The sequence below is a fragment of the Hyperolius riggenbachi genome, chromosome 10, assembly GCF_040937935.1.
Source record: "Hyperolius riggenbachi isolate aHypRig1 chromosome 10, aHypRig1.pri, whole genome shotgun sequence".
NCBI lineage: Eukaryota > Metazoa > Chordata > Amphibia > Anura > Hyperoliidae > Hyperolius > Hyperolius riggenbachi.
Window position 1 is genome coordinate 248,603,725 of NC_090655.1, and position 25,746 is coordinate 248,629,470.

Consider the following 25,746-nt stretch of genomic DNA (forward strand, 5'->3'; position numbering starts at 1 on the left):
AAAATGAAATTGCACGGCACAAATACCGATCCAATGCAACACTCAGGAAATCACATTTTCAAACTGTATTCTGTACTTCCTTTTCGTACGAGCTGCATTGTTATGGACTGTCAATAATAAGGCTGCTGCACATTTGTCGATTTTTTTTTCCAGCAGATTTGATTATCCTGATTCAGGGGTGCAGCGTGTCATGGGACCCCCATAGCAAAGTTTTGGTTGGGCCCACCCTAGAAAAAAACAAAAAGTTATGAAGCCCCCTTCCTACACACACATACAAGTTTTAGGTAGCCAGAGAGCCCCCCACCAGTATAGGTAGCCAGAAGTAGTGCCCGTTGCCCCCTCTGCATAGGTAGCCAGTGATGACCTCTGTATAGGTAGCCAGTGATGACCTCTGTATAGGTAGGTAGCCAGAAGTAGCCCCCTTAGTACAGGAAGACAGAGGGCACTAATTATTGGTAGGCAGAGGGACCCCTGCAGTATAGGCAGCCCCCTTAGTATAGGTAGCCGGAGAGCCCAGTGTGGGTAGGCAGAGGGACCCCTATATAGGCAGCCCTCTTTGTATAGGTAGCTGGGAAGCCCCAGTGTGGGTGGGCAGAGGGATCCCTGTATATAGGTAGCTCCCTTAGCGTAGCCGGGGGGGGGGGGCAGTGTGGGTAGGTATAGAGACCCCTGTATAGGTAGCCCCTTTAGTATAGGTAGCTGGGGGGGCAGTGTAGGCATGCTTAGGCACCCCTGTATAGGTAGCCCCTTTAGTATAGGTAGACAGCGAGCGCTAATGTAGGCAGGCAGAGGGACCCCTGTATAGGTAACCCCCTTAGTATAGTTAGCTGGGAAGGAGAAGGACAGGCAGCCATATGTAGCAAAAATGCAGAGTAGTGCTGGAGCATTACACACAAGTAAATCACCTCTCGGTTTTGATTGACTCCCAAATTGCACATAATTTGTCTTAAAGAAGCTCTGTACTGACATATATAGTTAATATCTAGATACAGGAAGTGATAGCAGCAGCTGTGCTGGTCTTATCTACTCTGACTGTATTCATCCCCCAGAGGAGCCAGCAGAGCAATGACAGAATACAGCCACACACCCAGCACAGGTCTGACAGGTCTTTTATTGTGATTTCATCTTTTCTTCATACATCAGAGCAGAGCTCACAGTAACAGGAAGAGGAATAAGACAGAAATGTCATAGCCACAGAATTCAGTACTTTCCTTTACTATTTTCATGATTATAAATAAATCATGGATTAAAATGCAAAATAAACAAAAAACACTAAAACATAGAGAAAAAAAGAGTTTTAAAGGGAACAAATAACTCATAGTATAAAATAAGAGGTAATACAAATTAAAAATGTTACTTAATGGACAAAGAAAATGAAACTTTGTAAAATGTAAAATACATACATTTAAAATGTAGATGTCTCCAAGAGTAAAATGAACTATACATTACTTTTTTCCTACGTCACTGTGACTTACAGTGGTTAGTGAAAATCTTGCAGATCTGAAAGGTTTAGGACTAGTCCATCTCCTCATGGGGAAATATTTTTATTTATTTTATATAGTGCCAACATGTTCCATAGCGCTGTACATAACACAAAACAAATATTGGGGAACATATAGACATGAGAAGTTCAACACACTGTACAGTCAAAGCATCCAGCAATACAAGCACAAATACGTACATAGTGAATGTGTGTTCCAAAAGTTCACTAAAACTGGTACACGTTCTGAAGGCAAATTACAGCAAAATAAGAAACAATAGGAGGAAGTGCATCTCAGTTATTTCTCTATTTACAAAAGCACTTACTGAACCGCTGTTGCTCAGCCTAACTGCCAAAATAGTGAGCAAACAAGTAAGGGAAGCTGGCTGACAGCTCTGTATAGACCCTTTCTAGTGAGTACTTGTAAAGTATAAAGCAAATACTGAGAATCCCTCATGAGGAGATGACTAGTGCGAAACCTGTCCGATTTCTACTGCTTACTGTAAGTGATAGCAACATAGGAAAGGGTAATTTATAGTGCATTTATGTCTGGGATACATTTTAAATGTATGTATTGTTAAATTATTTTTACAATTTTTCACAATAGTGATAATTGAAATGTTCCTTTGCCTCTGTGGTGCCAGCGCAGTTTATAATAATCTGGGTTATTTGGTGCAGAAGTCTCGCTTCTTGATGTGGAGTTCCGGCTCCCTGAAGATATCTCTGTGAGTAACCCCAATGCAACAATGTAACATGCTGAGAGCTGGCAAAATAGCTTGTGTGATGCAAAAAACTCCAGGTCATCAACACACAAAGTATACCCAACCCAGCAAGAGTAAGCCTGGGTATTCTGAGACTTACGGTTCAAAAGAATGGTTTAAAGTGGTTTTGGTAGAATTAGAAAGATGCTGTTTGATCTCAGAACAATTCTTAAGATGAATCAGTCAGTTGCTGTTCTGCTCTCGGCAACCTTCTGGTTAGCTTAAAAAGAACCTGAACTGAAAATAAAAAGTCAAAATAATCATACACGGGTCATACTTACCTCCTGTGTACTCTACTCCTCAATCTCTTTCTCCTCTCCTGTGTGCTGTTTGTCCACTGTGATCAATGGAATTCTCTGTCCTCCATTTTGAAAATACCCTTACCCCATAACAGCTTCCTGGTCAGCACACTGTTAAACTGTTATATCGCCCACTTGAGCCATTGAGAAACATGGACATTACCTTGCACATGCAGTTGTGACTGACAGCAGCTGATATATAACTGACAGCAACTGGTATATTTCAGTTCTGACAAAATCTTGTCAGACTGGAAGGGATCACTGTAAGAAGAAAATGGTGAGCTTCTGAGAGGAACTGATGGCGAGGTAAGTATGTAATAATCATTTGCAGCTACATTATGTGTTTATTTTAAATGATTTTACTCGGTTCAGGTTCCCTTTAAGTAAAGAGTAAAGCAAAAGTAAAGATGGAGTATGCTGTATGAATCCACCCTTCTGTATGCAAAGTGCACAGCCTAACGCTGCCATGTATTCTATCCTCCTCCTGTTTCGGTGACAGTGCATCTGTGTGACCTTTTTATGAATGGTGTCAATCAACTGATCAGCTAACTCCTTGTAGCCTGGGTTAAATCAAGAGAAAGTTTAAAGTAGAATTCTAAATTTCAAGTGTGTCTGTTTGTCCTCCTTAAAGGGTATCTCAGCTCACTTGTGCTTTCATAACAATCACAGTGGCAAATATCAAAAGGGAAATGTACCTGTGTGAATTCTCTGATGTCTAAGAAGATGATTTTTCCGAATGAATGCTTTCCCACACTCTGAACATGAAAAAGGACGTTCACCGGTATGAATTATCTGGTGTCTGTGAAAGCCTCCTTTAGAAGTGAAACCTTTCCCACACTCTGAACAGGAATAAGGGCGTTCGTCTGTGTGATTTCTTTGGTGTATAAGCAGTTGACTCTTCTGAATGAAAGCTTTCCCACACTCTGAACATGAAAATGGCCGCTCACCAGTGTGAATTCTCTGGTGTTTGATAAAGTCTGCTTTAGATATGAAACCCCTCCCACACTCTGAACAAGAATAGGGCCGTTCACCTGTATGACTTCTTTGGTGCGTAAGAAAGTGACTCTTGCGAATGAAAGCTTTCCCACACTCTGCACATGAGAAAGGCCGCTCACCAGTGTGAATTCGCTGGTGTTTCAGAAAGTCTGCTTTAGAAATAAAACCTTGCCCACACTCAGAACATGAAAAAGGACGCTCACCCGTGTGAACTCTCTGGTGCCTGAGAAAGGCAGATTTATAAACAAAACTTTTCCCACACTCAGCACAGGAAAAAGGATAATCACCTCTGTGACGTTTTTGGTGTGTAAGAAGATTACTTTTCCACATGAATGCCTTCCCACACTCTGAACATGAAAAAGGACGCTCACCTGTGTGAATTCTCATATGCTTAAGAAGGTCACTCTTCTGAATAAATGCTTTCCCACACTCTGAACAGGAAAAAGGACGCTCACTGGTGTGAATTCTATGGTGTTTGAGAAAGCATGCTTTAGAGGTGAAACTTTTCCCACACTCTGAACAGGAATAGGGACGAATGTCTGTGTGACTACTTTGGTGTGTAAGAAGGTGACTTTTCAGAATGAACGCTTTCCCACACTCTGAACATGAAAACGGCCGCTCACCAGTGTGGCTTCTCTGGTGTCTCAGAAGGTCTGCTTTAAAAATGAAATCTTTTCCACACTCTGAACAGAAAAATGCACGAGTATGCGTGTGACTTTTCTGGTGTCTAATAAGCTTTTGTTTATCAGTAAAACATTTCCCGCACTCTGAACATGAATATGACGTCTGCCCTGTGTGCTCCTTCTGATGGGCGATAAGATCTGATTTCCTTGCAAAATATTTATCGCATTCAGAGCACGAAAATGTTTTTTCACTGTGACCTCGTGAATGGATATTGGAGGTAACAAGAGGGGATCTGTCAGAAGATTCCTCAGGATAAGAGGGATCCGGTAATCTCTCCTCATGGTAAAGCCTGTGATGTGTATTTCCAGTAATGGGGTTTCCTCCTGGAGAACATTGTGTGACGCCATTATCTTCTGCAGCATCATCTGGAGGGGGGCTAATGCGTCCTTCCGAGGGGCTCCCCATATTCTGGCCATCTGTTGGGGAGAGGTTATTATTAGTAACAGTGCATTCATGTTCCATATATTGCAGTCAGCAGTCATGTATGTTTGTCTAGCAGTAAGATAACAATGTAGAATTAGACAGGAGTGTTATCAATTGGGAATCCTTAAAGGGAACCTGAAGCGAGGAAAATTATTTAAAATAAACACATGGCGCACCTGCAAATGAATATTACATACTAACCTCACCATCAGTTCCTCTCAGAAGCTCATCATTTTCTTCTTACAGTGATCCCTTCCAGTTCAGACAATATTTTGTCAGAACTGAAATATACCAGTTGCTGTCAGTTATATATCAGCAGCTGTCAGTTACAACTGAATGTGCAAGGTAATGTCCATGTTTCCCTATGGCTCAAGTGGGAGTTTAACAGTGTGCTGACCAGAAAGCTGGTATGAGGTATTGGCCATTTTCAAAATGGAGGACGGAGAATTCCATTGATCACAGAGGACAAATTGGACGCAATTCCATACTTACCTGGGGATCAATGAACCGTGACTTGGCCAGACTACTGGGGCGTACTGCGGGGGGCAGGAGCCACCCGGGAGACAGCGAGAAACTGAGCGGCCACAAGGGGGCTTAAGGAAACCCTAGGTAAGTATGGTACCTGAGATGGCTTTCATCGCAGGTACACTTTAAGATTTCTCCTCCATGATAATAAATATCTCAGATATAGTTTAGTGGCTGGATAGTGTACTGGTTAAGAGCAGAGCCTTTGATATGGGAGACCAGGGTTTGAATCCTGGCTAGGGTCAGTACCTATTCATTAAGAAGTTCAAGGCAAGAATTCCTAACACTGCAGGGTGGCCTCTTGAGCGCTTTGAGTCCTACAGGAGAAAAGCGCTATACAAATGTTACGATTATCATTATTTTATTATAGGTACAAAAATACATCCAATCAACATCTCCGCAAAATCGTGTGCATTCCTTTTTAAGAAGGAGGTTTAAAAAAATGTATCAGGACTTACAAGGAGCTTCTATATTGTAGAATAAATGCTGTGTCTTTTTAAAAATACAACATACTGCGATATAGAACTATTATTTTATTATAAAACTGCACAAGCTTTATGGATCTTAGCTTAGTCTGAGTGTATCTTTCTTCAGATGACTGGGCTAATTCCATCTTTATTATCCTAGTAGGCAACTTGGTAACATTTTTACTGAGTTTGTCAGAGGGTTTGATACAGTGCCTGTGATATTCCTATCTTGGATTTCCTAGAAGCAGGATCATCATTTGGCTTTTCAGCGGGTATATATACAGTGTAATGTAGGGATCTAGCTTGCAGCAGTGTATATGGTGCTTTGTCACAATCAGCATGCAGGTCTTGCACTATAAGAAAAGGAGGTGCTTCAAAAACTCGGTGGGTCTGGTTCCCCACAACACACAGCTGTTTCACCTACAGCTATATGGTTATCATATTAGTTTAGCTGACCCTCCACTGTGGCTACCATGCAGTACAGCTCCAGACTGGATGGACACAAAAGGCTGCTGCTAAATGTGCAGCAATATGGTCACAAAAAACTGCAAGAGCTGTTGTTGGCAACCCGGTGCCCTTTATAAACAAGGGGCCTGATTTATGTACTGCCAGTAATATTGCTGTGTGCATATAGCAACACTTGTGTTACTCATGTACGGTGAGGCATGCTTATTGCGTAATGCTCAGTACTTGTTGTTAGTGCTGGTAATATTGTGCTACCTGCTACAAGCCATATTACTGGCATTACATGATTTAGGCTCAAGGTTATCTAAAGTAGTATACTGTGCCAAGCCAATGCATAACGTGCAGGCAGCCTACTTCCTGTTTATATGCCATACTTCCACCCCCTCCCCCACCCCAACTCCTAGGCCCCGCATGCTATACATCCCCCACACCCTCAGACAATACATGCCGCATTCCCTCAGACTATAAACTCCCCCCCCCCCCCCCCCATCTCCATTTGTCATTCATGTCCTTTCTGCCTTCCATCAAGTGAAGAAAATCACCAGCTTTAAAGGACAACTGAAGCAAGAGTGATATGAATGTTGCTACATTTATTTCCTATTGAGCAATACCAGTTGCCTGGCTATCCAACTGATCCTCTGCCTCTAATCATTTTAGCCACAGACCATGAGCAAGCATGCAGCAGATCAGGTGTTTATGACATGATTAGCTGTACGCTTGTTTCTGGTGTTATTCAGACACTACTGCAGCCAAATACATCAGCAGGGCTGCCAGGCAACTGGTATTGTTTAAAAGGAAATAAATATGACAGCCTGCATATTCTTCCCACTACAGTTGTCCTTTAAATAAATCCTACCTTCCCTGCTGTAACATTTATCTCTTCCAGTGTCTATGTCTCACCTGTGCCGGTATCTGGAGGCGATTCCTCTTCACTTGTCTTCCCTTCCCCCTCCTCCATACACTGCTGATCTTCCTTCACATATGGCTCTTCCAATTCCTCTTTAATTATCACTGTCATTACATCCTCCTCTATGGATGGATTATCGGTTATCAGATATGTCTCTTCTTCTTCCTCTTTAACTTTAGTTTCTTCACTCTAAAATAAAAGATGGACAAAAAAAAATCCATATAATAAACGCATTAGGACTAATGAACTGAGACTACATTATAGGACTTGATTCACTAAGACAAATAGCATGCCTTATCAGAGTTAACACAACTCATCAGGGTTAACATGCCTTATCAGAGTTGCATAGTGAGCGCTACGAACTTATGCCTGCTAATTGGCAATGATGAGAGCTCCACTCATCCTGCCCTGAGCCCCTGCGGGTCCAATCACTTTAACCCTCCTGGCAATCTATTAAAAACCGCCAGGGGGCAGTTGTAAAAGTGATTTTTTTTTTAAATCATGTAGCGAGGCTAGGGCTCGCTACATGATAACCGCTGTGCAGCGGCATCCCCCCACCCTCTTTGATCGCCTCCGGCGATCAAGCCAGTCCGGAAATCCCGTTCTGAACGGGATTTCCATTAGGGCTTCCCCAGTCGCCATGGCGACGGGTGGGATGACGTCATCGATGTCGTGACGTCAAAGGGAGTCCCGATCCACCCCTCAGCGCTGCCTGGCACTGATTGGCCAGGCAGCGCATGGGGTCTGGGGGGGGGGGGGCGGCGGCGATCAGTAAAAATTAAGTAAATCGGCCCAGCAGGGCCTGAGAAATCCTCCTGCGCGGCTTACCCCGAACGTAGTTCGGGGTTACCGCCAGGAAGGTTAAAGGACATTATCCCCGCACTCGACAGGAAACTTGAAAGGCAGCCTATTGGGCCAATCAAACTGCTTGGATAATGTCCTTTAAAGTGATTGGACCTGCAGGGGCTCAGGGCAGGACGAGTGGAGCTTTTGTCATTGCCAATTAGCAGGCATAAGTCGTAGCACTCACTTTGCTACTCTGATAAGGCGTGTTAACTCTGATAAGGCACATCAACCCTGATAAGGCATGTCAACTCTGATAAGGCATGCTGTTTGTCTTAGTAAATCAAACTCATAGAATACAGTATAATCTTGTTATAGTAAACCCCGATATAATAGAACTTATAGTAAACCTGTTTTTGGACCATGAGGTATTCTGTATCCGGCTATAGTGGAAAGTGGGCGGGCGCATGTGTCATATGTCAGTCGGAGATCCATGAGCCGTGGACGGGCTGACAGACACTTTTATATTTCTCTCTCTCTCTCTCTCTCTCTCTCTCTCTCTCTCTCTCCTCTGGGCCGGCATGGGTTACCTCAAAATCACCAGCTGGTGAGACCTATGCTTCCTGTGTAAGCTGCCACCTGATTACTGAGGGAATTTCCTGTCATCTGTGACTTGCTTGTGCATGGCTACAATGCTACAGCACCATCCAGGCTGCACAGATATGTGGACAGAGGAGCAAACAATCACTACTGTACCTGCATTAACAAGTGAGACCTATGCTTCCTGTGCAAGCTGCTGCATGATTATTAAATACAAATCTCTGCATAATGAGCACTGTGCATTGTGATCTAGCTGAGACTGTGCTCGCTTGCTAAAGCACTGAAAAGTAAAAATGACACCCAATTATTGACTTAATTAAGATTCAGTTCTATAGTATACTTTAGGTGCTTGAGTATGACCATTTCTGATACAGTAAACTTCTGATAGAGTAAACTACTTTGCCTGGTCTCTTGGAGTTTACTATAAAAGGATTCTACTGTATCTAACATTATGCTGGGTACACACAATGCATTTTTTTGGTCAATTTTCCATCCGATCGATTTCCGATTCAATTTTCTGATCGATTTCTGATTTTATTATGTTATCTTTTCTTATCTATTTCCATTCACTTCTATAAGAAATCGATCAGAAAAACAATTGAAAATAAGATCGGACATGTCGGAAATTATCTATCGAACCATCTATCTAACACAAAATTGTATGGTGTGTACTTAGCATAAAAGTGAACCTTAACTCCGATATGTACTTGCTAAATAAAATCGGTTTCTATATTCTCTTGCTATGCGGGATCATATACCTATCTTTACTTTGTTTCTGTGTTGTTTGATTCTTGAGATATCCTCACCTTGGAATTGAACCAATCAAATTCGCTTCAGATCAGGGCTGTGGAGTCGGTACAAAAATCTTCCGACTCCAACTCAGACTCCTCAGTTTCTGAAACCACGACTCCGACTCCGGGTACCCAAAATTGCTCCGACTCCGACTCCTCGACTCCTTAGTCTAATACTTAACAGGGCTGTGGATTTTGTACAAAAATCATGCGACTCAGACTCCTGACTCCAACTCCTCAGTTTCTGAAACCACGACTCCGGCTCCAACTCCGGGTGCCCAAAATTACCCCGACTCCGACTCCTCGACTCCAACTACAACTTCGACTCCACAGCCCTGCTTCAGATGATTTTGATTAGCTTATAGGACAACTGAAGTGAGAGGTATATGGATACTGCCATATTTATTTCCTTTTAAGCAATAGCACTTGTCTGGCAGCCCTGCTGATCCTCTGCCTCTAATAATTTTAGCCATAGACCCTGAACAAGCATGCAGCAGATCAGGTGTTTCCGACATTATTATCCGATCTGACAAGATTAGCTGCATGCTTGTTTCTGGTGTGATTCAGACACTACTGCAGCCAAATATATCAGCAGGGCTGCCAGGTAATGTGCATTGTTTAAAAGGAACTAAATATGGCAGCCTCTATATTCTTCTCACACTTCAGTTGTCCTTTAATTAATGTACTGTACATTTTCACGCCATCTGGAGTTTTAGCATCTATTTGAAAATCACTTGTAAGTGGCGTTCCCAGAGAAATTTACAGGCAAAAATGAAACACACTAATTACACACACACACCTGTTATTGCTCAAAGTGATCTGGATTTAATGCCTCAGGCGACAGTTCAGAGGCAGAGTGCTGTATGGAAGCTTTACTCTGCTACAGAACAGCAAAGCATTTGTTGCTATAGAGGAGGGTGGAGGGATAACGCACGGCATCTGATAGAAGAGGTAAGATACTCACCGAAGAAGAGGTACCATAAAGCATGCCCAGTCCTCTCTCCATCTCCTCATTCCCCTGCTGATCCCGGTTTAAAATTGCGGCTTTGGGACTCCTGGGAACGCTTGGGAAACACTTGCGTCCATGACGGGTGCATGAGGAGTGAATCCGTACAGCACATGTGCGGCTCTGAGCTGGGGCATGCGCAGTGCAGATCGCCAGATCCACTCATCTTCAGAAGTGCTCAGGGATAGGAGTACTTCCAAATCCTGTCCTCATAGGCAAATTCCAGTAATGTGATTGGTTGACAGCACCGTCAAGAACTTTTAAGTTTTGGACAGGTTGTAATAATAACTAAGCTCACACTATTTGGCCAATTAGAACGCTTCAAGTTGTGGAGGGCGGTTGTGAGGTGAGCCAGCGTGAAAGTCTATAGAAAACAGATCTCCAATCACAGCAATGTCTAAAACTTGAAGCATTGTAATTGGCTGACTAGTGTGGTATAGTACTATTACTACAACCTGTCTGAAACCTGGCAGTTCAAGAGGGTGCCGTCAAGCCGATCATGTTAATGGGATTTTCCTATGGACTTTCTCGCTTGCTCACCTCAACCATAGAGAGTAGTGTGATTGAGAAACTTTCCCCATGGGGGGGCCCCGCTGGGACACTTCAATCATACTAGTGCCAGTGAAATAACGATATGTCCAACATGGCAGTGACCAAGTGAAGGACACTTTAGCTTTGCTTTAAAGAGACTCTGTAACCTCAAAAACATCCCCTGGGGGGTACTCACCTCGGGTGGGGGAAGCCTCAGGATCCTAATGAGGCTTCCCACGCCGTCCTCTGTCCCACGGGGGTCTCGCTGCAGCCCTCCGAACAGCCAGCGACAGACCCGACTGTAAAATCAATATTTACCTTTGCTGGCTCCAGCGGGGGTGCTGTGGCTGCTTTCCGCTCCAAACTACACGGAAATACCCGATCTCAGTCGGGTCCGCTCTACTGTGCAGGCGCCGGAAACTTGCGCCTGCGCAGTAGAGCAGACCCGACGGCGATCGGGTATTTCCGTGTAGTTCGGAGCCGACAGCCGTCAGAGCGCCTGCGCAGGAGCCAGGAAGGTAAATAATGACGTCATCTTGTACGGAGGGCTGCAGCGAGACCCCCGTGGGACAGAGGATGGCGTGGGAAGCCTCATTAGGATCCGGAGGATTCCCCCACTCGAGGTGAGTACCCCCCAGGGGATCTTTTGATGTTACAGATCCTCTTTAAATTCTCTGTTGAGATGAAGTCGCTCAGTTGCACCTACCTGATAATGGTGAAGGATGGTGGGATAAGTCAGTGTACAATCCCGAGAATAAAAAGGACCTGTACATCTCTCTGGTGGGTTTCTGTTACTGGATCCATCTGTAGGAAACACACACACTGAGGGCCCTTTTCCACTAGAGCGATTGCGATTGCTGAATCGCAAAATCGCAAATCGCTAGTGATTTTTAAATCGCTAGGGTTGTTACTTTATCATAGAAATCACGAGAAGTATTTTCCACTACAGTGATTCGATTTGGAAATCGCTAATCGCAAATCGCAATCGCTTGCTGGAGCGATTTTTACAATGATAATGCAATGCAAATGAAAATCGCAAATCGCAATCGCATAACAGAATTAATGAAAAATCGCAATCGCTGGCGTTTGTGATTTGTGATTGCGATTGCTAGTGGAAAAGGGCCCTGACTGATTACATTGTCTCTATGTGATTATCACATGATGGGGGATCTAGTTGGCCCCTTCGTACTGCTCTCTGCTTTACACGGAATGAAAGTCTCCTCTTACCCAGTGATGTGAGGGGCGGCTGATTCTCCATCATGATGTCCTTATAGAGGTCCCAGTGTCCTTCTATATACTGACACTCCTGCATGGAGAAATAGATAGTGACATCCTTACACGTTATGGAGGAAAATGGCTTCAAAACCACAAGAAATCAGATCTTTTCTTCAAATAACCTTATGTATATCTTATTACCTGCTGCCAGTCCCAGCAATGGATCCTCTTTACTTCCTAACCTCTGCCCAGCATCCCTCCTCTTCCTGTCCAAGTGTCCATGCGTTTCACCTTTTTCTCTCTTTGTTCAGACACTTCCTGTCCATGCGTTCCACTCTAGTGACCACCTTGTGGATGATAGAGGAAATGCAGTCTGCTGTCATAAGGTTTTAGTTCACTAGTCTCGCCCTGTTTTCTGACATTATATTTACATAAACAGTATATTTAAGCTGAGAGAACATTTCTGAACATGAATGAAATGTGTTAATTAGAGTTTAAAAATACACAACATTACATTTGTAAAGTAGTTTCCTCCCGTAGCACCCAAAGTGCATAAGCTTGTCACAGATCGGTAGGTAGTAGTGACGTGTACAGGGGAAAAGTTATGTCATCAGAATAAATGCCAGACTACACTGGTGGCTTTTCAGTTTTAATTTAAAGGGCCACTATCGCAAAAAACAAAAATTGTAAAATGTAAAATACACGTGTATGAGAAGTACATTTTTCCCATATTAAAATGCACTATAAATTACTTTTCGCCTATGTTGCAATCACTTACAGTGAGCTGTAATATTTTGACAGATCTGGAAAGTTTTAGACTAGTCCATTTCCTCATGAGGAATTGTTTAGGGTTTCTTTATTTTCAGAAGCTCTCATTGAATGGCAGTCACTCATTCCAACTACTAAAATAGCGTGCATGTGATTAGGCAGATTGACCAGCATCTTTGTATATATCCTTTACAGTGAGAGCTTTTGTGAAGAATAAAGGAAATACTGAGAATTTCCCTCATGAGGAGATAGACTAGTCCAAAACCTGAAAGATCTGTCAGAATTTTTCTACCTACTGTATGCAACAGGAACATAAGTGAAAAGTAATTTATGGTGCATTTTACTCCAGGGGTAAATGTACTTCTTGTAAATATATAGTTTAAATTTCACAACATTTTGGGATAGTGGTCCTTTAAACGTGTCCAGGGTTGGAGCTGTCTTGATTAAGTTTGGCAAGGCATTCCAAAGTGTAGGGGCAGCATGACAGAAAGCTCTGTCTAAAAAAGCTTTTTGTTAAACTCTGGGGGCGGTCAGTTGCAACAAATCCTTCAGGTATCATTGGCACATTTTATGGGAGGCCGCAGTGAGTAAAGGATTGGTGTTATGTGGCAATGGTGGGGTTGGCTTATTAACATTTTTGCAGCAGCATTCTGCACTAGCTGCAGGTGGTGTAGGTCTTTATTTGGCAGGCCTGTATATAGAGGTGTCACAGGAGCCCTAGTGGCTGACCGCACTTAGCCTTCTAAACGGTGCCAGCGCACAGATCGTGCGAACTCTGGTCGCAGTCAATGCGCAGGAACCGTTAAGAATTAGCCGCAGACAACCCAGAAGGGAGCCTGTGAGACACGGGTAATTACAACGTACACACGATTCCACGGTATCTGCCACCACCACTGGTATGGGCCAGTGGACCCGATTTACTGACTGACTAGTCCTGCGAATAAAACTGTTAAACACACGGTATTCTGTCTAGCCAACAACAAACAGTAGCGTATCTTCAGAGACCCGGGATCAGTTCTGTGTGTGCTGATAAGCAGGGTAGCGGAACAGTGAATGACTTGGAGGAAGTCTTTTATTCACAGCAATATAAATAATTAATATATACAGACAATTATTAAAATCAACAATTATTAAAACAGTAATAGCCAGTATAAAAAATAAAAGAAGGGAGAAAAATACTTAGTTCCTGGAAAGATGTCCTTTAGTGGGAAAACTTGTAAAGTTCTTGGTTTCAATCAAAGTCCAGAGTTCAGACCAGGTGGATGCCAGCATATCCTGAAGCTGGCACAGATGAGTTCAAGATGTTTCAGGGTGGAGGACACTGAGTTTGGCTCCTCTGCCATTCTTATGCCCCTGATTCAGTAGGAGGGAGTGAGGGCGGGCCCACACACCCCCTTAGAACATGAGATGAGTCCTCCCCTTGTCCTGGGAACCAGAAATCATACCTTAACCATATCTGGGCTCTATCTCACAGAACCGTACAGGTCAGGGCAGATTTACTAATATTTTCAGGTCTGCCTCGATGTACCCAGCAGCCTGATACCAAACATGAGGGGTGGGACCCCTGTGGTATCATTAGGGCACTGTTGAACTGCCTAACGGGCAGTCTTTACCTCAGAAGGTTCTGAAATGTTCTCAGAACCAACGCCAGACCGGGCCCTACATGCTCTGTTAGTTTGGAGGGTCTACCAGCCTGGCAACACAGAAATTATGATACATATAGCCGTTTATGGAATATGATCTACATTTGGGATTGATAGCAGGTCATTCCTAGGTGAGGTTCTTTTGAAGCTGGCAACAGCAAGCCACATGTCAGCTCCCCTGCTGGGGGAAGGAGCCGGGGTGTCTGAGTTTTCCCACTCTAGATTGCTTCTGTCATGGTGCTTGTCACCTATACCTGATGGATGGGCCATCAGCACAGCTTGAAGCCAGGGACTCTTCTGCAGCAGATTAGGCCCCAGGCTCATTAGCATATCAAAAGAGCCATCCTGCATGCCCTGCTGATGCTATCTCTCTGCTGAGAAAAGACTCAGCTGCCCCTACACACTCAACCCAGATTGTATCGATTTGAAGCGCAATCGATGCAGAGAATCGAGTGCGATCGCTTTTCTTCACGGGCGGTTACAGGACGCGCCTGCGGCCCCGCAACCGTCCGTGACAGCCCCCCCTGGGGAGAAGGCAGATAGACATGCATCAGCAAGATGTGTGTCGTTGCCGCTAACCTGCGAGATCTGATCTAGTTCTCCGTTGGCGTTCTGGGGTCGGCTGCCCGCTGCGTGTCGGCCAACCTGGCTGACGGGTCTCGGGTTGCCGGTGCGGCGGGAAAACCTTTTGGAGCCTGTGGCTCGGTTCCCCTGGACCGGTCCCGGTCTGCTACCCTCAGGGTTGACCCGACGTGGACCGTTCTGGACAGGGCGTTTGCGCCACTGCAGTCGGACGTGGTGTCTGCCGGGACTGCTGACAACGGGCAGTGGGTTGGTTAGGTCAACAGCCAGCCCACGCAGGGTTCCCCTGCTAAGTGGCTGTGGACCTAAGGGAACCCCGCGGGAATCCCTGGACCTTCCCAGCTCCTGACAGACAGCACATGCCCTGCAGTAGTTTGCTACATCCCTGTTCATCCGGGGCCAATAAAACTGGTTCCGAATACCGGCAAGTGTCTTGCGGACACCCGAGTGCCCGGTCAGAGGATTACCATGTGCGGATTTCAGAACATGTCCCCTGAACGCACTCGGGACCACAAGCCATTTGGTATTCGCGTGGGTGGGATCTACTTGTAGGGGGCTGTACAGACTCACTGTACAGTCTCCCACCTTCCCAGTACACCTTGAAAGCGGCCCCGTCTGCGAGGGGCTCAGCGGCTTGCTGCCTGAGCACCTCCAGGCTTGGGTCACTTTGTAGTGCGGCTGAGAATACGGCGCTGTCAGTTTCAGCCAACTGGCTCATGTCACACGAGGCCAGCGGCTGAAAGGTCTCATCCCTGCGGTCAGAGGAGGGGGAGGAGGCCGGAACCCTCTCCACATGTTCTGAGCTCGGGTTCTGAGCAGTGCAGCTGCGCGGTACTGCTAGCACAGGTACACTGTCAGAATGGCAGACGGACATTACTCAAATCATCATTGCATGCAGTAATGACATTGACAGGTATAGACATTTTTTCATTACAGACAGGTTGTACAGGAAACTCAGGTACAGTTACAGCATCATCACAACAGACAGTCTGTACCTTAAACTCAGGTGCCTTTGAAGCAGGCACTATTGAACCTGGTACCCCTGAACTGGGCACATTCAACCCACCTCCCCCTGGTGCTCCCACAAGTGTATAAAGTACCTGGTGGTGGGTGGAGAGTCCGTCTCCTTCCGTGAGCGACAAGGCGGTCGTGGCAGGTTCATAGTAGGACACAAGCTTGCCCAAATCAGTCCCCAGCAACACAGGGACTGGGAGATCCTTCATAACCCCAACAACCCTTTCGTGGACCCCTCTCCAATCCAGCTTCACTCTCGCGTGGGCTATGTGAAAAAGGGTGCCCTCTACTCCAGTAAGGGCAAGGGATCGGCTGGGGCTGATGCTCTCCTTTGGCACAAGGTGTGAGTGAACTAACGTAATGTCAGCTCCGGTGTCTCGGAATCCGGGGACAACTTTGCCGTTCACTCTAACAAGTTGCTGCTGGTCGGTTCGGTCGCGGATTTCCTTTCCGCGGGCAAACAGGACAAAATCTGATGATCCAGGCTGTGGTTCGCTGGCGGGTTGCCTCTGCTGTGGGTGAGGTACAGGTGATGCAGATGATCCAGGTGCTGGTGGTGTCTGTCTCCGATCCGGACAGTCGAATTTCATGTGTCCGGGCTGGCGGCAGTAGTGACAGGTGACCTCTCCAGAGGCTGCAGACCTGGGTGCAGAAGCTGTGCTGGGTGGCCTCTGTGGCTGACGGCTCACAGGGGCAGGGGAGTCTGCCGAGGTATTGGGCTGACCTCCTCTCCAGCTGGATGGGACAGTTCTGCGTGTATCAGCCACCCGGGTAGTTGCAAAAGTCTCAGCAAGGTCTGCAGCGACAGTTGCTGAGGCCGGCCTGCGTTCTAGCACAAACTGGCGTACATCAGCAGGGCAAATGTTCAGAAATTGTTCCAGGACTATTAAGTCCTCCAGGACATCATAAGACCCTTTGGTGAGGCCTAGAGTCCACTGGCGGAGTGTAGTGAGCAAGCTGCTGACCACATCTCGGTACAAATCAGAAGACTTTTTCTGCCAGGCCCTGAACTTTTTGCGATAGGCTTCTGGCGTCAGCTGGTACTTAGTAATGATAGCGTCTTTTATAGCAGCATAATCATTATCCTTTTCCGCAGGCAATTCTGCGAAAGCATCAAGCGCTTTGTAGCGCAGCAAAGGTGTCAGATGTCTGGCCCACTGGTCTTGGGACAGACGATACTGACGGCATGCTTTTTCAAAAGACCGCAAAAACAAGTCAATGTCTGTGTCCTTTTCAATATTAGCAAATTTAAACTTTGCACTTACGGGTGATGCAGCTCCTTCAGCAGGGAGGCTGGGCGGTGAACTCCGGCTGGCCTGTTGAACCTTTGCCATGTTGAGCTCATGCTGTCGTCTCTCCCGCGCCTCCATGTACTGCATGTACTTTTTCAGGTCAGTCTCCATCAGCTTTTGTAATGCCTGCTGCATTACCGGGTCAGCACCCATGGACAGTCCAGTACTGGCCAGTTCCGGGCGAGTACTGTCAGAAACTCTGGGATTGGGGTCCACACTGACATTCGCCGGCGTAACTGTTGATGCAGGGCCCTCAGGATGCACAACCTCTGTACGGTCAGGAGTCTCAGTCTCTGGTTCCCCTCGATTGTCAGATGGGCTGGTATCCACTTCAGCGGACACTCCCGGCTCCCGCAGTTGCTGGGTATCCCATTGAAACAATTCCGTTACCAGGTCCCCTTGTTTCTTGCGGCCGACATCAATGCCTCTCTCTTGGCAAAGATTTTGCAGGTCCGCCAGGCACATTTTCTTGTAGTTCCCGGACATTTCCACGCCAAATAAAATAAAACTTTTGGGGAGGGTTACTGGCTACACAGTCTCTCTGTATATATAAAAACTATATTGCCTTCCAGCTACACCAACGAATTAGTTTGTTTCTTGATAGCGCTAGCGCTATCTTAGATACTTTCAGCACAACACAGGTCCCAACCGCTGCCTAACACTGTCACAGGAGCCCTAGTGGCTGACCGCACTTAGCCTTCTAAACGGTGCCAGCGCACAGATCGTGCGAACTCTGGTCGCAGTCAATGCGCAGGAACCGTTAAGAATTAGCCGCAGACAACCCAGAAGGGAGCCTGTGAGACACGGGTAATTATAACGTACACACGATTCCACGGTATCTGCCACCACCACTGGTATGGGCCAGTGGACCCGATTTACTGACTGACTAGTCCTGCGAATAAAACTGTTAAACACACAGTATTCTGTCTAGCCAACAACAAACAAACAGTAGCGTATCTTCAGAGACCCGGGATCAGTTCTGTGTGTGCTGATAAGCAGGGTAGCGGAACAGTGAATGACTTGGAGGAAGTCTTTTATTCACAGCAATATAAATAATTAATATATACAGACAATTATTAAAATCAACAATTATTAAAACAGTAATAGCCAGTATAAAAAATAAAAGACGGGAGAAAAATACTTAGTTCCTGGAAAGATGTCCTTTAGTGGAAAAACATGTAAAGTTCTTGGTTTCAATCAAAGTCCAGAGTTCAGACCAGGTGGATGCCAGCATATCCTCAAGCTGGCACAGATGAGTTCAAGATGTTTCAGGGTGGAGGACACTGAGTTTGGCTCCTCTGCCATTCTTATGCCCCTGATTCAGTAGGAGGGAGTGAGGACGGGCCCACACACCCCCTTAGAACATGAGATGATGAGTCCTCCCCTTGTCCTGGGAACCAGAAATCATACCTTAACCATATCTGGGCTCTATCTCACAGAACCGTACAGAGCGAGACAGAGGATCAGCAGGACAGCCAGGCAACTGGTATTGTTTAAAATTAGTAAGTCAGGGCAGATTTACTAATATTTTCAGGTCTGCCTCGATGTACCCAGCAGCCTGATACCAAACATGAGGGGTGGGACCCCTGTGGTATCATTAGGGAACTGTTGAACTGCCTAACGGGCAGTCTTTACCTCAGAAGGTTCTGAAATGTTCTCAGAACCAACGCCAGACCGGGCCCTACATGCTCTGTTAGTTTGGAGGGTCTACCAGCCTGGCAACACAGAAATTATGATACATATAGCCGTTTATGGAATATGATCTACATTTGGGATTGATAGCAGGTCATTCCTAGGTGAGGTTCTTTTGAAGCTGGCAACAGCAAGCCACATGTCAGCTCCCCTGCTGGGGGAAGGAGCCGGGGTGTCTGAGTTTTCCCACTCTAGATTGCTTCTGTCATGGTGCTTGTCACCTATACCTGATGGATGGGCCATCAGCACAGCTTGAAGCCGGGGACTCTTCTGCAGCAGATTAGGCCCCAGGCTCATTAGCATATCAAAAGAGCCATCCTGCATGCCCTGCTGATGCTATCTCTCTGCTGAGAAAAGACTCAGCTGCCCCTACACACTCAACCCAGATTGTATCGATTTGAAGTGCAATCGATGCAGAGAATCGAGTGCGATCGCTTTTCTTCACGGGCGGTTACAGGACGCGCCTGCGGCCCCGCAACCGTCCGTGACAAGAGGGCATTGCGATAGTCCAGCTGTGATGTGATTAAGGTGTGAACTCGGGTTGGAAGATCCTCTGAAGGAATGGGGCGCTTAATTTTTGCAATATTCCTTAGGTGAAAGAAGGAATGTTTCACAACAGCTGAGATTTGACTCCTGCCACAGTGCACCCCCCCCTCCCCCCCCCCCCCAAAAAAAAGCCCTCAGACTCAGTATAGGTAGGTAGCCAGGTACAGCTGCCCTCAGTATAGGATCTCATGTGTAGGTGCCCTCAATATAGGTTGCCAAGCATAGGTGCCCTCAGTATAGACAACCAGCTATAGGCGCCCCCTTGGAAGCCGGCGCCCTGAGCGATCGCTCCGGTCGCTCAGGTCAAAGGTCGGCTATGGTCTTCATCACTCTTATCATCAATGTAGCTTTGCGCTGTGCAGCCAATTACTATGCGGCTCCTGTCATGCGACTCCCCTCCCCCAACCCTCCTGGTATACGTTTGATAGTGAAAGTAGGCTGGTTCGACTGGTAGGTTATTTCGTCGGAACACGGGCATTGTGAGCTGTACCGGAATGTGAGGAGTAAGAAAAAGTCAGGCATTGTGAGCTGTACCGAAAAGTGAGGAGCACCTGTCATGCCTCCTGGAGCAGGTAATTTATGATGCTCTGCATTTAACTCTTAGCCCACTGGTCCCCTGAGATGGCAGATATTGCAGGGGCTCTTGTTACACCCCTGATTCTGACAGCTGGATTGTGCCACTGCTGTTTAAAGGACAATTATAGTGAGAAAAATATGGAGGCTGACATATTTATTTCCTTTTAAACAATACCAGTTGCCTAGCAGCCCTGCTGATCTATTTGGCTGCAGTAGTGTCTGAATCACACCAGCAAAAAAAGCATGCAGCTAATCTTGTTAGATCTGACAATAATGTCAGATACATCTGATCTGCTGCATGCTTGTTCAGGGGCTATGGATAAAAGTATTACAGAGCGAGACAGAGGATCAGCAGGACAGCCAGGCAACTGGTATTGTTTAAAAGGATTTAAATATGGCCGCCTCCATTTCCCTCTCACTTTAGTTGTCCTTTAAAGGGAACCTAAACTGAGAGGGATCTGGATGTTTCCTTTTAAACAATACCAGTTGCTTGGCAGCCCTGCTAATCTATTTGGCTGCAGTTGTGGCTGAATCACACACCTGAAACAAGCATGCAGCTAATCCAGTCTGACTTCAGTCAGAGCACCTGATCTGCATGCTTGTTGAGGGGCTGTGGCTGAAAGTATTAGAGACACAGGATCAGCAGGAGAGTCAGGCAACTGGTATTATTTTAAAAGGAAAAATCCATATCCTTCTCAGTTTAGGTTCCCTTTAAGGAGTGCTTCTCCAAATAAAGAAAACCCAGGAAATCCCTCATAAAGGAGATGGACTAGTCCAGTGGCTGTTAGTATGAAGTCAAGGCCATCAGATTAATAATGCCTAATATAAGTGCAACATAGCAAGTCATTTATACTGCATTTTATAATTGTACATTTTATATGAGACGCAGAACATTTATATCATGCTTTTCTCCTGGCGGACTCAAAGCTTTAAAGCTGCAGCCACTAAGAGCGCTCAGTAGGCAGTGGTAGAGTTAGGCAGTCTTGCCCAAGGTATCCTCACTGAATAGATGCTTGGCTTACTGGAAGAGCCAAGATTCAAATCCAGGTCTCCTGTGTCAGCGGCAGAGCCCTTCACCAGTACACTATCCAGTCACTATGTATGTGGCACACGTATATTTTACATTTTCATCATAATGCTCCCTTAAAATGGAACTGAAAGAAAAAAAAAGAAAAAAACGTAACCTGGGGCTTCTGCCAGCCCCTTGCAGCCTTCCTGTCCTGCACCGGTCCTCCATTCTCCGCTACCAGCTACTTTCGGTACTGTACTGTTTGTAAGTCGACGGCAAGCCACATGTTTCTTTCCCGCCCGCAATAGTGTCCTGCGCTAATAGCGCAAGACGCTATTGCAGAGAAATATACTCGTGGTGCACAGGCGCAGTTGCCAAGTCGACCGAACCGAAAGTAGCTGGCGGCGGGAGAACGGAGGATCGTGGAGGACCAGCACGGGACAGGGCGGCTGCAAGGGGCTGGCAGAAACCCCAAGTAAGTGTTTTTTTATTTCAGTTCTGCTTTAAAGGACAGCTGAAGTGAGAGGGGATATGGAGGCTGCCATACTTCTTTCCTTTTAAGCATAAACAATACCAGTTGCCTGGCTATCCTGCTGATCCTCGGCCTCTAATACTTCTAGCCATAGCCCCTGAACAAGCATGCAGCAGATCAGGTGTTTATGACATTATTGTCAGATCTGACAAGATTAGCTGCATGCTTGTTTCTGGTGTGTTATTTTGACACTATTGTATTCAGAGAGATCAGCAGGGCTGTCAGGCAACTGGCATTGTTTAAAAGGAAATAAATATGGCAGCCTCCATATTCTTCTCACTACAGTTGTCTTTAGGGTTTATTTGTATGTGCTGTACAACTACTCATCATTACTGATCACAAACAGTTCATCAAGGAGATGATTCAATCATCTCTTGTACTATTTTCACCTTATATTACTTTTCATATAATTTTGCGTCTATCATTTTTCTAGCCACGGCTTTGTCATGATCTGTAACGGACTTGCTTGGAAAAGGTTCCCTATGACCAGAAACGGACGCGTTCTGTCGCAAACTTAACTTGCTTTGAAGTGGTGAACGCCACATATCTCTCAAACTGGACTGAGGATTATTTCCACAGTGTGGCCCTTTGTTAAAGGAACAGATCAATATTTTTGCTGTTTCACATCATTTAAAGCAAAAAAGAAAAGTATGATATAAGGAATTGTATGTGTTGCATGGATAATGAATAGAACATTAGCAGCAAAGAAAAGAGTCTCCTATTTTTATTTTCAGTTATATAACTTTTTTTATGACATTGCATCATTCTGACATATTTGCAATTTAGAAGAGATCCATACTCTGTCTTTTAAGCTATAAAAACAAGCTATAAATAATGACCCTTTGAACTTTCCTGCAGTAAAACCTTATCTCAAGCTGTCTCTCGCTGTTTAAGTGTTTCAGAAAACAGGACTGTATTCGACCCAGTGTTTCGAAGATCTCAGAGAAGCTCTTTTGCATGGATAACTGAAGTTTTTTTTTCTTTTTTTTAACTCTTCCTGTACTGGAAAACAATATGAGACTCTTATTTGCTATTAATGTCCTGTTTCTTAGCTGAATTAAACATACAATTCACTATCTCATAAGTTTATTTTTGTTTCAGGTTTTCCTTTAAAAGGACACTAATATAATATATATATAATAAACAATCGTATCTATCTTCCTTCTCCTAAAAATGAATTTTTATGATAGTCCAGTTATTTTGTTTAAATCTACTTTTTAAGTTAACTGTTTTATTGCTTTTTGCTCAATGACACATTCATTGAAGTATGCCAGAGCTAAAATCTATTAACCTTTTTTATCTCTTTCCTGCTCTCAGAAGCCATTTTCCGCTAGGAAAGTGTTTTATAGTTGGAATTTCTTATCAGCGAGGGTCACACTGTAGTCACTTCCTGAGTCAGCCACTTACATACCTGATATTTAACTCTTTCAGGCAGAGAAATAAAAAAAGGAACACAACATAGTTATTTGAGTGCTTGGCACTTCGCACTTAGTACTTTGGGTATCCTTTAACTCCAAGGTGTACCAATTTTTGACTCTTTATTACCCAGAGGACAGAATTCAGACACAACAGGAGATCGTGGGTCGGATTTATTATTTTTCATACTTCAGAACCAGAAAGCAAAATAATACAGGAGACAAAAAAGCAATGAGAGAAGAAGGAATAACAAAGACAAAAAACAATCTTTTAGCATAATAAGGTTATTCTGAATGAAGAATATCTTCTAAAGGCGTCTAGTACTTAAAAAAGTTACTGCAGCTAATGAGATAAATATTTATACTGCTATATTTAATATTCAGCAGTAGCAGCATCCTCACTATAACTGTCCCACGGTGGTAATCTTCTGGCTTCTCCATGTAGCAGTGTTCATGGCTTGTCAGTGGGTTGTCCTCTCTGACAATTCATCCTGCTGAGAGCTCAGAGAGAAATGGTCACTGACACTCCCACTAAATGAAATCACTTCCTGCTGACTAGAGATGGGAAGTTCGGATCTTTTCAATGATCCGGATGATTCGAATTGGATCATTGAAAAGATCCGGATCTTTGATCCGAATCTCGGATCATTTTACTACCGAAGCATTCGGGGGTGAAATGAATAGCTGGACAGGTTTTTCACTGCTGTGGACAGGAGAAGGGGAGGGGGGTGGACACACAGAGAAGGGGAGAAGATGGACAGAGGGCAGGGAGTGGACAGAGATGGGAGGAGGGAAGAGCAGAGAGCAGAAATGTTAGCACACAATACCCACATGCTGCAATCATATGCTTTACATGTATTTCACCTATATGTTCATCTGTATACTCTGAATGCAAACGTCGCACAGTGTAGGAAAGCTTTCCCCAAAGCATTCCCAGAAGTGAAGTGCAGCTGTATAGAGCCGAGTGCAGGAGGATCATATTGCCTTTCAATCACAGTGCCTGCAAAGTTACTGAGCTGTGCTGAGCCAAAAGCTTCCAATGTGATCACTGTGCACAACTACGGAACAGACAGCCTGTAATGGGCAGCACATTGCAGCCAGTATGTGTGCTCTACACATATCTGGCAGTGGCACCCGTGTCCCCTCTCTCTCATCTACCTGTCTCCCTGCAAGGCTGGCTCCCATCCAACAGAGCGATCCATCTCAGCTCTGCTTCCAGGACCCCGCTGCCCGCTGAGAGGGGGCGTGTCGCTCCTGGCCCCGCCCCTTTTGCAATCCGAATCACTCATTTTGATGTTTCGGATGATTCGACTCACAAAATAGATTCGGATCAAAGATCCGAATCGTTCGTGATCCAGACAACACTACTGCTGGCACCATGTGGGCGGAGCTTACCGGATCTGAGAAGCAGCTCTGTTTACCAAAATGAGGTTGCTTTTCACACAAAGAGGAGGGATCAGACAGTCAACAGTGATTCTTCAAATAGCTTCTTCATTATGCCATGGCTTATTGCTTTGTTGTTACTCACTGTGACCAAATGCAGCACAAATGATCACCCTGCAGTAAGAGGCTGAAATAAAGCATTTTGGAGCAGGGCCACCAATAATCCTGCCTATTCCGCTGATTCAACTACACAACATGAAGAAAGGTGTGAACTGTGAATGATGTCACAGGGTGCTAAGGCCCCACCCACACAGGCAAAAGATTACAGCAAATGAACAGGGGGCATAGATCATGTGACCACTACTTTCAACCCATAATTCACTTGGGAGGCATGTCTACAGCAAATCTATCAGTGTGTTATGCTGAATAAAAAAGATGCCGTTTCCTGTCCAACCGGCAGGAATCAAACTATTATTTCCATCATGTCCGATCTGCTCCCATACGATAACGGGGTCGATTTTCCGAGGTTATCATAGGTAAATCAATTGAGGTAGTATAGACATGTACACGCGTTGCAACTTCTTGTCAGATTACCTGTCGATCGGATGGGAAATTGCATGTAAACCCAGCATTAGGCAGTAGTGTCAGCAAAACCAATTCAAAACACCCAAATACTCCCGTCTGCCGCTGACGGGGTCAGGAGGAGTTCACTGGCTTGAGAGTCACGTTGTGTTTCACGTGACTCCGATGCTTCGTCCTTCCAAACTGGTTTAGTGCTGAACAGTGGCAGACGGGAGTATTTGGGTGTTTTGAATCGGCTATGCCGAACACCAACACTATTAGGCAGTAGTGGTACTTTTAATCCTACAATTTCGCCTTAAAGAGAACCCGAGGTGTGTTTAAAGAATGTTGTCTGCATACAGAGGCTGGATCTGCCTATACAGCCCAGCCTCTGTTGCTATCCCAAACCCCACTAAGGTCCCCCTGCACTCTGCATTCCCTCATAAATCACAGCCATGCTGTGAGGCTGTGTTTACATCTGTAGTGTCAGTCTCAGCTGCTCCCCCGCCTCCTGCATAGCTCCGGTCCCTGCCCCCGTCCCTTCCCTCCAATCAGCAGGAAGGGAAGGGATGCAGGCGGGGACTGGAGTTCTGCAGGAGGCGGGGAGAGCAGCAGACTGACACTATAGAGATAAACACAGCCAGCTCTGACAAGCGGTTTGTCAGCAGCATGGCTGTGATTTATGAGGGATTGCAGAGTGCAGGGGGACCTTAGGGGGGTTTGGGATAGCAACAGAGGCTGGGCTGTATAGGCAGATCCAGCCTCTGTATGCAGATAATATTCTTCAAACCCACCTCGGG

At 45.4% G+C, this 25,746-nt stretch overlaps 1 protein-coding gene across 1 annotated transcript; it reads right to left on the minus strand.

Moving 5' to 3' along the window:
• Positions 1–1,137: 1,137 nt before the first annotated feature.
• On the minus strand, positions 1,138–12,169 carry LOC137535196 (zinc finger protein 345-like). Its single transcript, XM_068257011.1, has 5 exons — positions 12,135–12,169; positions 11,946–12,051; positions 11,425–11,522; positions 7,001–7,196; positions 1,138–4,636 (listed from the first exon to the last, which is right to left on the minus strand). Exons 2-5 carry the CDS (start codon positions 12,028–12,030, stop codon positions 3,219–3,221), a joined length of 1,797 nt encoding a protein of 598 aa, XP_068113112.1. The 5' UTR covers positions 12,031–12,051; positions 12,135–12,169; the 3' UTR covers positions 1,138–3,218.
• Between the last annotated feature and the right edge of the window lie 13,577 nt (positions 12,170–25,746).